Genomic DNA, 17,829 nt, shown 5'->3' with positions numbered 1-17,829 from the left:
CTAGCTAAATCCAAAACTAATTTCATTGGCCTTAAGAGAGAGACTATTTCAAAGTGAATATAAGAGATGGATAAGAATAAGTGGATGGGACCATCCAATCTGGATGCATTGTTCAGTTTTTGGTGGTAAATAAGGGATGTCAAATTCACAAAAATATCCACAGGAAACCCCAATGCATATTTCATTGAGATGAGCAAATATCAACCAACAGCGATAGCTACACTGTGCAGCAGAAAACAACAGTGGACTTTACTGAACTTTTTTAATGTTCAGGTAATAGCTAATCTATGTGACCACATGATTATACTGCAATTCTTGTCCTCTCCCCTCCATCTCATACTACATCACTCATGTATTAAATACATCTTGTTTCCAGAAAAGTGAATGTATGATCAGCCATTTCTCCTCTAGCATTAAAAAAGAAAGGTTTTCATTTAGTCTGTACAGTTTTGTGTTTAAAGCTGATTAATATATGTACTAATCAATAATCTGAAAAGTATGTACAAAATTAGAATAGGAAATAAAAATCATCAGTTGACACAACGCCGACTAAACGACTCTTCTCGTCCCCTGACTCAACAGCTCACTCTCATTCCTGTAAAAATAACCTGTAATACTCCATATTAGGATTATCAGATCCACACTCTGGTAGACCAAAAGAATGAGGTGAGTCAGATGCAGAGTTGAGGACCTCACAACGCTCTGCCAGTAGCCCCACCAGTTTATACCATGCACCTCATATGACTGCAATGGCTACACAATCACACAAGGAGAAAACAATTTAGCTAATCTGCCAGTGAAACATGCCCTCCATTACTACATTGTATTTCAAAGCAATAACTTTTAGCCATTATTGTGCACACATAATTCCAGTATATCCTGCAATTCACGAATTAGTCATCATGCATGAACAATAATGTATAAATATAATGGTTATTTCATACCCTAGTTTTCAGAGGAAGATAGGAATGGGCTTTTTGAACTTAGTTAATAAAGTGTTAACATTCCATAGTAAACAAAAAACAAGACAGGGAAAAGATAAGGTTCTCAAAGTGACATTTAAATCACTCACATTGTACATGCTGAATATATTTACATAAACTATGTTTAACAGCAGATGTGTAACTAATTTCCAAAATACAAATGGAGGCAGTATGGATAAATTAGCATTATATGAGAACCTTAACATCTGCATCCCTTGACTTTTTGTTTAAATACATAAACTTAACACTGCATTATTATTATTATTGCATTATTATTAATATTGGTTTACATTTCCTTGACTTTTAAAAAGAAAACAAGACACATAAAAGGCTCATGGATTCTAGAATTTAAGTGACCTGAACCAGACTTTGTAGTACACACCTAATTTTGATTAGTCCTAGGGATTAATTTTCATAACTCACTGATGTATGCAGTGTAGTTGTAGCAGTGTCAGTCCCAGGATATTAAAGAGACCCAACTTCTGTTGGTAAAAGAGAGAGAACAAGGTTTTGAGCCAAATAGAGCTCCTCTTCAGAAATGTAAAACGTGCACAACACTTTCAAAAGGTGAGCCGGCAAGATGGAATTCATATCTCTGATAGACACTAAAAATCATGGACTGAATAGACACACTGAATTTATGACTTCTTGCCACATTCTGTCACCCGCTACCTCCCTTTTTTTGTCCTATGATTGCAGAGGTGCTACTGGGCCACCCTACCTGGAATGGTCCCTTAGAGTATGTGCTAACTAATGCATCCGATGAAGTGAGCTGTAGCTCACGAAAGCTTATGCTCAAATAAATTTGTTAGTCTCTAAGGTGCCACAAGTACTCCTTTTCTTTTTGCGAATACAGACTAACACGGCTGCTACTCTGAAACCTGTGCTAACTATGTATGCTGAACAATCTGTTCCACCTTGCATTTAACTGTAACACTTGGCATATATCTACACTGCAAAGAAAAACTGCAGCTGGCCCGTGACAGCTGACTCGAGCTCCTGGGGCTTAGACTGTGGGGCTATTTCACTGCAGTATACGACTACCGGGCTCAGGCTGCAGCCCCACCTCACAGGTCCTAGAGCCAGGGCTCCAGCCTGAACCCAGAAGTCTACACTGCAATTAAAAGGCCCCTTAGCCAGAGTCAGCTGGCATGCTGCAGGTGTCTAATTGCTGTGTAGACATCCAGACTTGAAGAGCAGCTCTGTATAGCTCAAAAGCTTGTCTCTCTCACCAACAGAAGTTGGTCCAATAGAAAATATTACATCACCCTCTCTAATAACTCACTGTGGCAGAAGTGGTAAATTTGAAGCTTTGTGTTTTCTATTAATTTCGGTATTAAGACTTTTTTTGCAGCAGTGGGCTAACAGAGCAACAATACATCTGGAAAAGTAGTAACTATAATGGTAGGAACTAAGGGTATATATCTACACTGTTTTAAAACCAGCAGCAGCAAGTTGGAGCCAAAGTCCAAATGTCTACACTGTTACTTTTAGCACCATAGCATGAGCCTGAGTCTGTAGATCTGGACTCAGAGACTTGCTGCCTCAGCTTTTAAAATGCAGTACAGACATACCCTAATTTAAATTTTTACACATAGAGCTAAATCCTGTGAATCAATGAGACTTGCACTCTGCCATTTGAAAATTGTTTGGGCAGGTCAAGCTGGGAAAGAGTACCCTAGGATGTCACAAAGGGGATAGGGCTTCTTTAATATGACAAATTTTTGGCATATGCTAACAGGGCCTGCTCAGCAGTGATTTTTCAAATCAGAACATTTTCATATTTATTTTACTCTCAGATCCTGTCGCCTACCAATAAAAATTATGTGCATTTGTTTTTATAATACCAAGAAAAAAATGTGCATCTTGAAACTTTGAAGTTCTTCCCCGACCAATAACTCACTAGCCAGATTTGAGATTTTCCCTCCTGTTTTCCAATGAAATCACCTCTGAGCTGAGAACAATCGTGGAAAGTTTCAACCCAAAGAAGAAATGTTCATGTTATGAACATGTGACAAAGACTTCAGCTTACATCAAGGCTTTCATTTTAACTAATGCTTTTGTTAATACAAAATATGTATAACCTTGTACTAGGATTATGTCACGAAATATGATTCGTCTAATTTTACATGCATATGGTGATCTTGTTAGAATCTGATTCATCAAGGTATCATTTGAGGGTTTAATTTCTCACTCCTATTTTCAATTTTAAAAATTATCTAGAGAATATATTCCTTACAGTGAAATTCTTAATCCATGTGATTACATTAATTTGAAATAACAATACTAGAGTATAAGAGAGGCACAGCCACCCACAAGTAATGACTGCATTTTCTTTAGACTCTTACTCTATTTCTACAGCATATCTAGAGCCTTGAAAGAACATTCTTAGAGGGAGAAGTGGGAGGAACAAGGAGACTAATGAAGATGAAAACTGAGCGAACACCAGCACCAAACACAACTTTATCATTTTCAATTCAATTTGTAATCTTACAAACATCCTCAATCAGGCTTGGTAGAACTTATTTAAGAGGGAGAAGTAGCTTAGTCTCCATGATATTTCAATCTTTTCATTAGTATCGAACTCTTTAGCGCACCACGAACAGCCAAGGGTTTGGTAATGTGAACTCCTTTATAAGGAGAATGAAACAAGACCATTAAATTAATTACACTCACGCTTAACAGCATGAACCAATATAGTTTTCAATAGTTTCCACGCTATGTCTACTACATACTTTATGGAAGTCTATTCAACTTTTTGTGAGGTATTTCTAGATGAAATGCTTAGAAAAGCAGAAATTAAAAGTCACTGCATCTTACCTACATTGAATGTATGAATAAAGTATTTCCATATAAAGTTCCTCCCATCACATCCTTCCCGTACTTTTCATCTCTAAATGGGTCTCATACACAGTACACCACTTCTCTGTATTGTATATTCTACTACATTACATACACATGCATGTCTATACATGTTCACACTATCTGTAAAAACCTTTCTAAATTACTGAAGAGACTGAAAATTGTACTGCATAAACTGATAAAGCTGTGTTTATTAAGTAACAGCATTAACTGTTAGAAAATGAATTAAAGTTTCCAAGATTTTTCTTTTATAAGAACAGTCTACCAACTCACATTTTTTGACACCTGAGACTCAGACTCATAAGATTTGCTGTTCTCACAAACAACAAAGAGTGGTTGCCTATGGGATTACAGCATGGCAAAAGTGTAGCTGACTCATGAGATCAATTATAAAGCATCAGTACTTATGGCTTTTGTTCACTCTAAATTATTCTGAATTTTCACCAATGGTTTTACATTTTTAAGCAATTAGTGGGATGACCATATTAGACATATTACCAAACTAGTTACTAAGGCATCCTCCGATGCTAGAAAGCAATCACATTTTAGCACCACATATTACCGATCAAGCTTACCCTCACAATCTCCTAAAATACAGGTCACTCAGTATACACCTGATGTATGCTTTTGAAAAGTTATGAAATACACAAGTGAAAAGTTGAAACAGAATGCTTATAAGCTGCAACTAAGATAGCTGTCTTAACATTTTTTCATTTAAAATTAAACAATTTAAAAGAATCAAATGATTTATGTCTTTTCTAAACAGTATGAAATACAACCATTTCATAAAAATTTTAATATTGTCACAGGTGCAACTTCCCCCCCCCGAATATCACCATTAAAAATGCCATCATTAAAGCAGATCAGCAATAAAAGAAGCAGCTCCAATTTAAAAGCAGTTAACTGTGACAGGTTATTGATAGAACAAACAGAATTTGCAATACTTACTGAATGTTTCTCCTGCTGGCCCATAACTCCATGGTTAGCTGGGATCGCTAGTGGTTTCATAATGAAGAAACATATGCTGAACTGAATTTACACATCATGTACCAATTTTTCATGGATGGAAAGTCACCCTCTATAGCATTAAATTACAAAAAGGAGAGGGGGAAGAACCAAGCTGGAGCTTAAAGTGTCACTACCACTAAGCTCAAAAAACCTCTCACACTTGTAATACAGAAAAGCAATCCAAACAACAGCGTTTGTCTCCATTTTTGTAACACAAAGTCTAAGCATGTCAGGATGTAAGGAGTCTGATGAAGCCCTAAACATCCAGCATTCTTCCAAGCGAACAAGATCATTCCCTGAGACTGAAGAATGGGAGGAAAAGAAAAAGGAGGAAAAAAAAAAAAGCTAAAATGGCTGACTGCACAGAGACTCCCTCAAAAAGGCTTAATACAGTATTATATTAGTCAGGTTGTTAGAACCAGCCTCCAGCATTCAGTCAAGCATTGTTAATAAACCGGTTTCATTTACAATCACACCCCCCCCATGCAGCATACCCCCAAAAAATCAGGACAGAGCATGTGCATAGGGACCTCCTCCCTGGCTGCTAATGATGCTGACAGAGTGGTGACCAGTGATCTCTGTTCCACTCAACTAACCAAGTTTGCACAATTAATCTTAGCAGCATGACATTGATGGACATTTAATTTCATAATGTCTGACCCTCACACTCAAGGCAAGCATGTCTACTACCGAGAGTCAGTAACAGAAATACAACAGTTACACACACAAAAACCTACAGAATCATGAGTCTGAATGTAATATGCCAATATAATTACGTTATTGTGCTTACTTTGGAAGACCATGGCTGCAGGCAGTTGGCATAGCAACGCACAAGGAAAGCCATTTCCTGGGTAGAAAGAATGCTTCCTTTTCTAAATAAAAAATTCCTCTTAGGATACAAACGGCATTGCTGCTTCCTCCAGAAAGCAAAGACACTGTAGTCTGTCTCTTAACCTGCACAGACAGGCACTCTCAATGCAGTTCTAGTGATGTAAGTCGATTTCTCTCTCTCTCTCTCTCCCTCCCTCTATACACGGAAATTTCGACTCAAATGGAAGACACATTCCTTGAGGCTCACCCCCTCAAATACTTAAACCATTTCACTCATTAAGGTAGAGATGGACAAGTCAGATAAAGTAACAAGCTCTTGCCTGTATTATATCAGCTTCTGTAGGTCAAGCAAGTCCCAGAGGGAAGGAATCCACTGAGTGCTCGCTCCAAAAGAGTACAACTGAAGACAGGGTGGGAATAAGGAGCAAGACTTACTTCAACACAAGCTCTAGACTAAATATGATTTTTCACCCAGGTGAAGATAAAGAAATGTGTTAGACAACACCTTCTCCTTCACTCACCCAAACATAAAATTGCTGCAAAGCTGTAAAACATCTCTGTTGAGTATTTATAAACAGCACACTTGACAAGCTTTCATGGATTTTGAACCGTTTAAACACTACTTCAACTCCAAATATCTTTGGACTGGTATAGATAAGATTCTGAATTTTCACAAATACCAACAACCATTTTTTTGAAAACAGATTATATACGGAGATTGAGTAATTTCCATTAAAACAATGGAGTGAACAATCCAGGAGATATAAAAAGACTAACTTTGACAGTTTCAATCATATACATGGTGCATGAAAATTACATTTTAAAATGGAGCAGTTTACCCAGACACTCCCATAGAAAACACATTACTTCCAGTTTTATATCTGCAGCATCGTGCTACAGAGAAGCTATAATGAAACAGGGAAAATACTCAAGCAATAAAATAAATGTTATCTGTGTACAATACAAATTTTTGGAGGGTCACAAACTGATGACAGTGGAGACCGAGCCATTGCCAACAAATAGAACCTGCTACTCGGCCATTAAGCTGTCATGTTGCTAGAATTTGATCTATGCTACACATTTACAACAGATTCCTTAAATCAGAGACCACCATTGATGAACTAAACAAAGAACTTTTTTGCTGCTGCTCTTGTAAAAAAATATATATATATGCAGTCTATGAAGCTAAAAGCTATTAAACACGCATAAACACACATGAAAGATGAATCCTGAAAAATATTAACATGTATTCTACAGCTGTCTCCACCAAAATAACTTCACCCTATGTTAATTCGTCTAACTTGCTACATAGTGATAGTTTTCTGTACTGACGCTGATTGCTAGAAAATTAGGCTAGACACTTGGTGAAAATTAAGTTTAATAAAGAAGGATTCTGAGGCAACTAAGAGCCACAGTCTATTTTTATAACATTATTTTAGGGAAAATTTATTTAATATCAGGCCATTTTTAAAGGGAATATATTTACCTTTATGGGCCCATTTAATATAGTACACATCTCCTTGATTTTCTAATACATGCTAAAAGCAATTCTCTTAAAGCTGAATTATATAAGTTCTTCTTGATACAACTCTATTTTATAAACAAATTTCTGCAAAGGGAAAAAGTGTGGGTATTTATAGTAGTTTGTAAATGACCCTAACATTCTTCAATAATTGACTAAGAATTTTAAAATGTTAAATTTAAATTTCATTCTTGCAAATACCGAGCCTGGGCAGTTGTAAATGAAGTTCTGCCCACTGATACTGTAAATTAGCCAATTTATGAAACTTATAAAAAGTAAAACAAGATTATGAAGTAAGGCAAAAATATTACTTCTCATCAAAGTAATTAAACACTTTTAGTTTGGCTTGGTGTCCTTGTGGTTAGTGCCAAGCACTAACATGAGTTTGGTGTTTCAACTCCTGGCTAGTAGGTGACAGGAGTTCTGCCAAGGCAAAACATTTCATGCCTAGGTGGGGAAACAGTGCACCAATCACTGCAGCTTGTTATATATTAAACTGTACATGTACATGGTACTTTATTATCTGACTTAGCAGCAAAACTGATGGTCCTCAAAAGGAGTCCAGCCTAGCCATCTGTGGTAAAACCCTTGAGACAAACAGGAAAATATGAACGGAACAAAAAAGTTAGAAGGGTGGGAGAAAGGCAGGGAATTCTCAGACAACCATACCACCCCCCCTTCATCTTAATTACTGAAAATTATCCTGTCACCAACAGCAAATCTCCACTCTCACATGAGAAAATAAAGCGCTGACTTTATAAAAGGATGGGAAACATAACCACCTAGCCAAACTGACCCTTAGTTACTGGAGCAGTTTCAGTAGCTAACACTTTTATGAATCGCAAACCCGATAAGACTGTCTCTTAAATTTGACAAAACCTGTGCCACCACCCTCGCTCTAACTTAAACTAATAAAACAGTTGTTTACTGTTTCATGTGCAGGGTATTTAACTATCTTTGGTAGTTACTCTGTTGCTTAACATGTATAAAACGTAAGATATCAAGCCTCTTGTTTCTTTCCCTCCCTCCCCAAACCCCATCTCCTGAATATCAAAGCATCTTCATATGGAGTAATTTTATCTACAATTGTTTTTAACGAAGTAATTAAAATCCTGTTACACTTTATATAAAATGATTAAGGCAGAAATCCGACGAACATTTTATACGTTTTAAATCCTATTTCAAATATAATTGGAATTCATTTAAGGATCTCTAAAAAGTTCACATACCCTGGAAAGTATCCTATCTTATATAATTATGAACAGTTAAGTAAAATGCAACTTTGCTTTAATAACAATATTCAAATGATGGCTAAAGATGAAAGGGAGCGAAAAGCAATATTCAAGCCAAGTTTAGTTCTTAGCATTTTAGTTTGTCATAAGGTAGTTATGAGTCTTTTAGTCATCCAGCACAAGTTTTCCGTGAGGAGGACTAGAGTTTTACAGTCCTCCTAGAAATTGTGTTCTGCAGAGAAATTTGAAAGAGATGAGTGGAAAGAATGGCAAATGAAGTCAGGGACAATATGTAATGAGGGTATGGGTGGAAAGAAAAGGAGACTTGTTAGTTAGGAGCAGACATTAGCAACACACTAAATTTTCTGAATCTAGAATAGAATAACCCTTTAACAAGATACCTGTTTTTTATCCTTTTCACCCATTCTGAAAATTACAGAACACCAGCAGCAATAGTAGTGCATCATCTTAAATGAATGCATGGAAATGTTTCCTCTTTAATATAGTGAAAGGCAAAGGACAAGTCTAAAAAACTAATTTTTTAAAAAACTCAGTGTTGTTGGACACAAATTTCCTGGTGCCCACAGGAATATCAAACTATTTCTATATCATTTTTCTCTCTCCCTCCTAGCCTTCCCCAATAATTTGTCTCCTAGGATATGGCTGATAGGAGTCAAAAGAGCAGGGGGGAAAAAAGAAATTTGCTCTGAATGCTGCAATAAGGAATAAGTTTCAATGCCTCATACACCACACAAGTAGAGCCCTGCAAATCTGCGGCAATCCACTTTATATCTGCAGATATTCATATTCATGGACCATGTTTGCAGATTGTGGATGGATGAGGATCAAAATTTTATATCTAGGAGCCCTGCAAATCAGCAGCTATTCGCTTTATATCTGTGGACCATATTTGCAGATCACAGAGAGGCTGTGGATACACATTTTGTATCCTTGCAGGGCTCTACACACAGGGCCTTTTCCTCTAACATGCTGCAGTGGATTTAGAATTCACAAACACCTGTGGGACTACTTCAAATTTACCCACTTTTCTCTAGACACTCAGAAAACTTCACTGAAAAAAGAGTTACCTACCTTTTGTAACTGTTGTTCTTTAAGATGTATTGCTCATGTCCAAACCCAGTTGGTGTGTGTGCACTGTGGAGCCCCCTGGAGTCGCGCCTTCATGATGGTGTATATACGTCCCTGCCTATCCGCCGCCTCTTCTGTTCCTTCCTACCAGATACTCCAACAGAAGGGAGGCAGGTGGGTCTTGGAATTGACATGATCAATGCATCTCAAAGAACCTCAGTTATGAAAGGTAGGTAACCTTTTGGGTTCCTCTATGATGGCACCCATGGCGAAGAAGAAAAATTCCAGGAGGAATTCCCTGGCCTGATGTGCATCTAGGAGAGCTCTGGGGAACTCTATCCTTTGAGTGGGAGTTATGGTGGACACTGTCAAGTTCAAAATAAGGCCGAGCCGGTGGAACATTGTCCAAGCCAGGCTCATGTGGACCTCCACGTGGGCCTGGGAGCGGCCCTTGATTAGGTATGGAAATACTTGCCTTTGCTGCTTCCGCAGGAAGGCTGCCTCAACCGCCATGCACTTAGCGAACACCCGAGGGGCTGCCGAGAAGCCTAAGGGGAGGACAGTAAACTGACCATGGGTGTTGACGACCACGAAACCTAGGAACCATCCGTGGGACGGGATTATGGACACATGAAAATATGTGTCTGTCAAGTCGAGGGTGGCGTACCAGTCCCCCAGATCCAGGGAAGGAATAATGGAAGCCAGGGAGACCATGCAGAACTTCAACTTCTTTGTGAATCTGTTTAGGTTTCGCTGGTATAAAATAGGCCTGAGCCCACCCTTGGCCTTTGAGATTAGGAAATACTGGGAGTAGAACTCCAGAGGGACCTCCTCTACTGCCCTGAGTTATTGGAGCATTTGCACCTCCTGCACTAGAAGTTGTTCATGAGAAGGGTCCCTGAAGAAGGAAAAGAAGGGTGGGTGGGAAGGCAGGAGGAAATAGAATTGGAAAGAAATCCCAATTCTACCATGCTCAAGACCCATTGGTCTAAGGTATTTGAGCCCAGGCATGGTAGAAATGGGATAGATGATTCACAAAGGGAGGGGAAGGATCTGGGAACTGAACTAGTGCATCGCCCCAAGTGCACCTTCAAAAGTTTGGTTTGGAGGCTGAGGGCTGCTCTGCTGTGCCTTGGTCCCGATTAGAGAAGGACAGAGGGCCTCCACCTATTACTCCAGCACTGCTTCCTGCTATAGTCCTGTCTAGGAGGAGCTTAGTAGAAGCGTGGGGTGGGTTGTGGCTTAAAAGGCTCTCTTTGGGGGGGCTGGCATATGAAGCCCCAGGGGACTTCAGGGTTGCCTGCAAGTCTGTCAGGCTGTGGAGCCTAGTGTCTGTTTGCTCCGAGAAAAGTCCTGAACAGTCAAAAGCCAAGTCCTGGATAGTGTGTTGGACTTTGAGTGGGAGTCCCACTTAAAGCCTTTAGCTCCATCTCTGGAGCTATCACAGTTGCCATCATCCGGATTGCTGAGTTCACAGAGTCCAGGGAGGCACATAAGGAGGTCCTCACAATGACTCTGCCCTCCTCCAGGACAGCCACAAACTCCAAGCAGGAATCCGCCAGAAGTTCCTGAAACTTGGACAGCATGTTCCAGCAATTATAGCTATAGCTGCTAAGGACTGCCTACTGGTTGGCAATATTAAACCAGAGTCCCCTGGTAAAATATACCTTCCTACTGAAAAAATTTAGCTTCTTTGCCTTTTTGCATGTAGGAATCGGACCCAGTTGTCCCTCCCTTTCTTTCTAGTTGGCCGCCTCCACTACCAGAGTACCCGGCTGAGGATGAGTAAGCAGGTGCTCGTACCCCTTAGAGGGCACAAAATATTTACTCGCTACCTCTTTAGCCATGGGGAGAAGGGAGAAGAATGTTTGCCACAACACCTTATGGGTGTTATGGATAGTCTTCATGAGGGGCAAAGCCACCCTCAAAGGACCTTCAGGGACCAGAGTGTCAACCACAGGGTCGGTCTCCTCTGAGACTTCCTCCACCTGCATGCTTAAGTTTTGAGCCACCCTCCTGAGCAACTCTTGGTGTGCCCTACTGTCCATGGAAGTGCCTACCACTGCTTTATCCAGGGAAGATGTGGAAGATGCCCCCAGGGGCCCCAGGTCTTCCTGCCACTGGTTCGCAGGGATCCCCTTATGCTGAGCGGTCCTGGGCCTGTGCCCATCTTGGTACCGGCCCTGGGTCCCGCAGCAGACTCCCTGCCGACCAGCGTACCCATCTCCTGCCCTAGCAGAGAATCCCGAGCTGCTGCTGATGATGATGGAGGGACCTGTGCCTCTGAAACTCCCAACAAGGATCTGGACCCTGGCCCTTGGGCATGGTGGTATGCCCATGGGGTTCAGAAGGGCCACTGAGCCGGTGCCTGCCACTGCAGAGGCCAGGACATCATGGGTAGTGGCTGCCCTTCCTCCTGCTTCGGGCGGTGCCAGGAGCAGTGAGCTTCACCTAGAGCGTACGACTCCACCTCCGAGTCCGACAAGGACTCCAACCTTGGCAACCAAAGCGGTGTGTAGTGAGACAGTGCTGGGGGGTGGTGCCAAAGCGAGGGCGAGCAGTGTCATCATCGTCAGCTTGCCCCTAGAGGGCATGGTGCCTCTTTGCAGTGCTGGTGCCAGTGCAGGTGCAGGGGACTGCACAGTCATTGCTATGAGGTCCCTAGCCGCCTCAAAGGCGTCCGGTACAGATGGAAGGTTTATGTCCTCCTCCCAACACTCCCACACCAGGGAGTCCACTAGAACCGGACTCGACGGACCTCCCCGTGAGGCCGGAGACAACAATGCCAGCTGAGTCAGAGCAGGGGAAAAATCCACTAGGGGATCATTTGCTGTTAGCAAGAGAGGGCTGTTCCAACAACAGTCACTGGCAATAAGAAGGAACTGAAGAGGCAGTGGGTCGACAGGAACCTAAATACACCGCCATGAAGGTGCCATGAGAGGTGCCGACCTGACGGATACTGCTAGGGGAGAAACCTTCCGGCAACTGTGCACGCGGCGCACACACACCTACTTGGAATCGACATGAGCAATCACTCGAAGAAGAATAAATAGAATCATAGAACTGGAAAGAACCTCTCGAGGTCATCTAGTCCAGTCCCCTGCACTCAAGGCAGGACTAATTATCTATTATTCCTGACAGGTTTTTGTCTAAACCGCTCTTAAACAAATTACTTATCAAATTCACCACATAACATTTTAACAAGAAAAACTCTATTACTTCAGCCAAAACATAAAGGATTAAACATGATAAATATCACCAGTTCACCTTTTAAAACAGACAGGCAGCGGCATTGTTAAATTAATGAAGCTCATTGCAACCAATTAATATCCTGGCAACACCAAAGCTACAGTTTCTGCATTGTAATGTCTGCTATTTTGATAACCCATTTACTAATGTTAAAGAACATTTGAACAAATGCCCTTCTGTTGAGCTATTATTGCAGATGAATCTATAATCCGGATCATTAATATAAAAGACAAGGCCAGAGTACAGTCAGACTGGTGCCTCAGCTGGGCTTGATGCATTGTGGTCTGTCAATCTTCCCTTTGATTACAGACCAATTTGTCACCTTGTGTACTCAGCTCTCAGTTTTTAGAAAATTCTTATCTTTGTATGTCATATTCCTCAAAACATCAGCACGGTGCAAAATGTACAAAAAGTATTCTAAAACCATCATCAAGTCTTCATTTCTGACAGTTGACAATTGCTTTGGAACAGAAATATGAAGCAACTGTGGAACTTCTTGTGGCACTCTTGTAATGAGTGTGTGTGTGTGTGTGTGTGTCCCATTTTCAGGATTTATAATTTCGCTGGAAAAACCTACTTTAGATAAAACCTTGCCACAAAGACTCAGCATGCAAAAACACTTGTATTTTATTTTTAAATTATGCTTTATTCAAAATGTGTTTTTGCACTAGTGACATTTTTTCCATTCACTGTTTGGCACTCCTGTAACTCGTATATCATGGTTCCACTGTCTAAAATTTTATTCTAAAAGATTATCTAAAACATATGCCATTAATATTTGATATATACTCAATGCCATCCATTTAAAAATTTCAACTATTCTGATTTTAAATTTTACATTCGGTTTCCATAAAAGTAAATTTTTACCATCTACATAAATCTAGATGGAGTTTAATGCGTATTAACAACATTATTGGTTTAAAAGGAAATATAGATCTGTTTTTATGATTACTGATAAACACTAAAAAAATTAATAATAATTTTAGATGCATGTATCTGGCCATAAAGATACAATTAGAGTTTTAAAAATAATTTTCTCTTCAGTCATTACCTTACAATAACCTCTCTGAAAAAGAAACTTTCTTCGCAATATTTTTTCTTCCACCATACAAGTAGATTGCTTCTCTATACTAGCACTTTTTTTTTTTTAATAGCAATAGTCCTTAAGCCCTAGGGTTAGTCCATCTTAAGGAAATTCTAGTATAATTGTTAACTTTAGAGGAGCAGGCTCTGGGCACCTATTACGAAATCTGTCCTTGACTAGTTCATTCTAAAGTGGATGGCTATTTTCTGGATGTCAGTAATTACTGTGCAGGAAGAGCTTTGTTGCTTTAACTGTCTCCTTTCCATATCCAAACAGATAATTGGAGTCTCATTGAGTCTGGATGGCTATGAGGTCACCCCATTATTTAGCAAGTTCTCTCAGCTTGGTAAGTGGAAAGTAGCTACAAGAATGTATTAATCAGATTAAAAAACAAGGATCTCAGTGACAGAATAAAAACACTAGAATTACTGTGCCTTCTCCTGCTTTCTAACTGCGAAAAACAGTATGGGGTGAGTGGGGTGGGGGAGGGAAAGCATACATGACCCTCTGATGCCAAGATTAATAGAGAACGTTATAAATTCTTGCGTCTTGAAAAAAAATGTGGCATTCCTCTTTGGGCAGAAGGATAAGTGAGAAGGCTCAGTAATGGAGACCTAAATCTCCATGTTGTTAGCTTGAAAGAGGATGGGATAAACACCCACTCCACTGGGTCCTCATCTGGTGTTCTACCTACCTGCTATGGAACTGAGTTCTCCAGAGATGTGAAAGTGCCCAAATGAATTTAAGCTTCTTCTCTACCCCATGCATAAGAATTGTCTTGTTGAGAGTGGATGGTTGTGTACCTCCTTGCTTGTTCCTGTACATCACAGCTGTTCTGTTGACTGTTGTCACGAGGATACAGTGGTAGGATATTTTGAGGACCAGGTGGATTGCCCTGAACTCTAGCCAATTTATGCTCTTCACTGCTCCCTTAGACCAGGGTATGTGTGTTAATCACTGGGCACCCTAGGCTCATCACCCAGACAAGGTGGCTTCCTTTATTACTGTGAGCCTGATGGTTTTGAGAAAGTTCAGACTTGAACCTTTCCATTTGAGACCACCAAGACAGAGAGGAAATGACCTGGTGGGCTACCAAAACTTTCTTTCAGAATTAGATGGAAAAAGAAGAGAGTTGTTCTCTCTGGTGTTCCTTCCTTCTCTTACCCCAAATTTTAGTAATTTAGTAAATGGGACATTGCTTCTAACATTTGAGTATGCCTAGTTGGATTTTGGATAAGAAGAGATGTATCTGAAACTCTTATTACATACCCCAACTAACTCAGAGCTGTATTTAAATGGAAGGGAGTAGTTACCCCACTTAAGTTAATACCAAGTTGTAATGCACTTCTGTGTCTTTAGAGGAACAAATTAACCTTATTATTTTCCTGAACTGTCCAAGAGAGGGCTGGACATTGCAAAGTACACGGTTTTGGTAAAATTCAGGATTGAGTGTGCATTGGAATCACCTTGCCGGTCATAGCCAAGTCTGATGGAAGCAAGAATGGGGCTATAGACAGGCTGCTAGGGTGAGAGCTGCTGAAGCAGAGCTGTCCAGCACACAGACACTTCACGGTGTGACCTAGATGCTCACAGGCTGGTTATGAGCATACCAGGCAGGGAGCTTCAGCAGCAAAACATTATAAAGGTACCCAGGGTTGCAGGGCTAATGGTGACAACCCTTCACTGGATTGCCCCCTCCAGTAATAAGGTCAATGAGTTCGAACATCAGTAACAAAATATAGTTACGTTACATTAACCATTTTAACTTATTTAAAAGAATACTAAAACACTTTGCAAAACCTATAATCTATCCAGGAAAAAAAAATCAAGTAAAATCTTAGTCCTACCAAACATAGAAATTGTGATGGTCTAGTTTTAATTCTACACCATTTTGTTTTCTGTTATTTATTGTCAGGTATGCTAACTTTAAAGTATCTTTCCTCTACTGTCATGGATATTTCCAGATCTTTCAAGACTCACTAGGTAACTTGGGGGAGGTGAAAAAACTAGTGAGATATAATAAAAATTAAAAATATAAATTGGCATTTTATCAAATTATTTTTAGCCAGTATACTCTAGTTTTCACATCTCAACTATGTTCATTGATATAGGCAGCACAATTGGTTGTGCTTGTTTTGTGCCAAGCAGAACTAAAATTGTACTGAATCTATCTGAAAGTTTAGACAGAAAAAAGACAATTTCTAGATGAACAAAACAAAAATCTATGAACCTAAGTTACTCAAATATACTACTACAATTAGTTACACCTGACAACTAAAATCCATATTTTATTCATTTTATGTGGTCATCTTAACCCTCTTCAGAGATATGGATTAAAATAAGTTTCAACTAATTCATGAGAATTATTTTTAATTTTGTGGTAGTACAAGATACATATAGACTTTTTATATATACATATACACTTTTTAAAAGTTAGAAGTTATTAGTGCTCTAGTACATATGGGTGAAGTTTACAAACTTCATACATGTCATACACTTGATCCACATTGATAACAAGTGCCTGCAATATATTTGTAGAAGTCTAATTTACAAATAAAGTTTTAAGCAATTGAATATGTGCTGACCATGCATATTGCAGTACTACATTTTCATTTTTGTTTTCAATCTCAGCATTTCTGTTTGTAACAATTTCTTTATATTAGGGCAATTTCTTCATTAAAAGCTATATGTGGATTGAAGATTTTTTTTCCTCCTAAAGGGGACATTAAGTAAAATTTTTGAAAATACCTAAATCTTATTTACAAAACAGACTTAGGCACTCAAAAATTTTACTTTACATCTTTTTTCATGGATAAATAACTCAGATGGTTCAACTGATTTTTGTTCACCATTTACACTAAATATGCACTTGTGGACATGAATTTCTGCCCAAAATTTTACCAAGTTAAGACTGTTTGGAAACAAAGGTTTATAAAGGAATGTGTATCCATGTTTAGAAGTAGATGCGACGTCACTCAACCAGAGGAAGCAGCTCTCTGAGTTGCAGACATCCTAAGGATTTTAAAATTTGGTTAAAATACAATGTTAATTACATGTTTAAGCAGTTGTATTTCCTCTTCTGGAATCTTACAAACAAGTGTTTTTGTACACCTGTGATTCACCCTTAAATACCATTTCTAATCAAATACAGCTTCTAAATAAAAGAGACGCAACTATATCCCACTAAAATTAATCCGATTCCTATTCATGTTCTGTAATGACTCTCACCGTGCAGTAGTACATCACAAATGATAAAGTATCCTGCTATCAACAACTTTAAGGATCCATCCTGACTAAACCTTAGGCAACTTCTTTTATATTACTTCAAGTCAGACATGCGCTGCACGACCAAACACCAAAGCAGTTGATTGTAAGAATTTCCATGTTTAATTTTTTATAAACTTTTAAAATAATTCCTTCAGAACAACAACAAGGAAGCCTGAAAAATACAAGGGAGCACATGAAATACAGGGCATATTTACATAATTTACATATTTACATACATTTAAATACAGGGCAAATACATGGAATATCCTTGTGACCGTGCACTGAATTGGACAGGGCATTAGATTGGGAGCTGGAATTCTAAGTTTTGATCGTGGCTGAGCCACTAATCTATTACCTGACTTTGGGCTAGTCACATCACCTCTCTGTGCTTCTGTTTCACCTTCTACCTTGCGTGTGTCTTACCTGTTCAGACTGTGATTTCTTCAGGGACCATCTCACTATGTGTTTGCACAGCACCTAACAAAACAGGACCCCAATCATTGTTGTGCCTTTAGGTATTGCCATTAAGGGCTAATACTAAGTAGGCAAAACAGAGTTAGATTTGTATTTGACAGTTGCAAGAACTGCAAAGTGCCACTGTTCTCAACCACTGTCAAAACTTTGAAACTTGGGAAGACAAGTATCATACGCTGAGCTTGAGCCAAGATCTACACTTAAAACTTAGGGCTGGGTCTTCACTAT

The 17,829-nt window shown here is 39.3% G+C and overlaps 1 protein-coding gene across 19 annotated transcripts in view; it reads right to left on the bottom strand.

Moving 5' to 3' along the window:
- The window catches only part of RAPGEF2 (Rap guanine nucleotide exchange factor 2), a 310,360-nt gene that overhangs the window by 103,926 nt on the left and 188,605 nt on the right, over window positions 1-17,829 (bottom strand). For 2 of the 19 annotated variants that reach the window (XM_038399057.2, XM_043513258.1), the window contains exon 1: window positions 4,794-5,482. The exons of 14 other annotated variants lie outside the window; for them this stretch is intronic. In XM_038399057.2, the coding sequence (XP_038254985.1) occupies window positions 4,794-4,853 (60 nt within the window). In that variant the 5' untranslated portion in view covers window positions 4,854-5,482. Of the gene's footprint in view, window positions 1-4,793; window positions 5,486-17,829 lie in introns of those variants that run through there. 3 more of the 19 variants (XM_038399055.2, XM_038399056.2, XM_043513259.1) reach the window with 3 other exon arrangements.

Source organism: Dermochelys coriacea, chromosome 4, assembly GCF_009764565.3.
Source record: "Dermochelys coriacea isolate rDerCor1 chromosome 4, rDerCor1.pri.v4, whole genome shotgun sequence".
NCBI lineage: Eukaryota > Metazoa > Chordata > Testudines > Dermochelyidae > Dermochelys > Dermochelys coriacea.
This window is presented reverse-complemented; position numbering and strand designations above follow the sequence as displayed.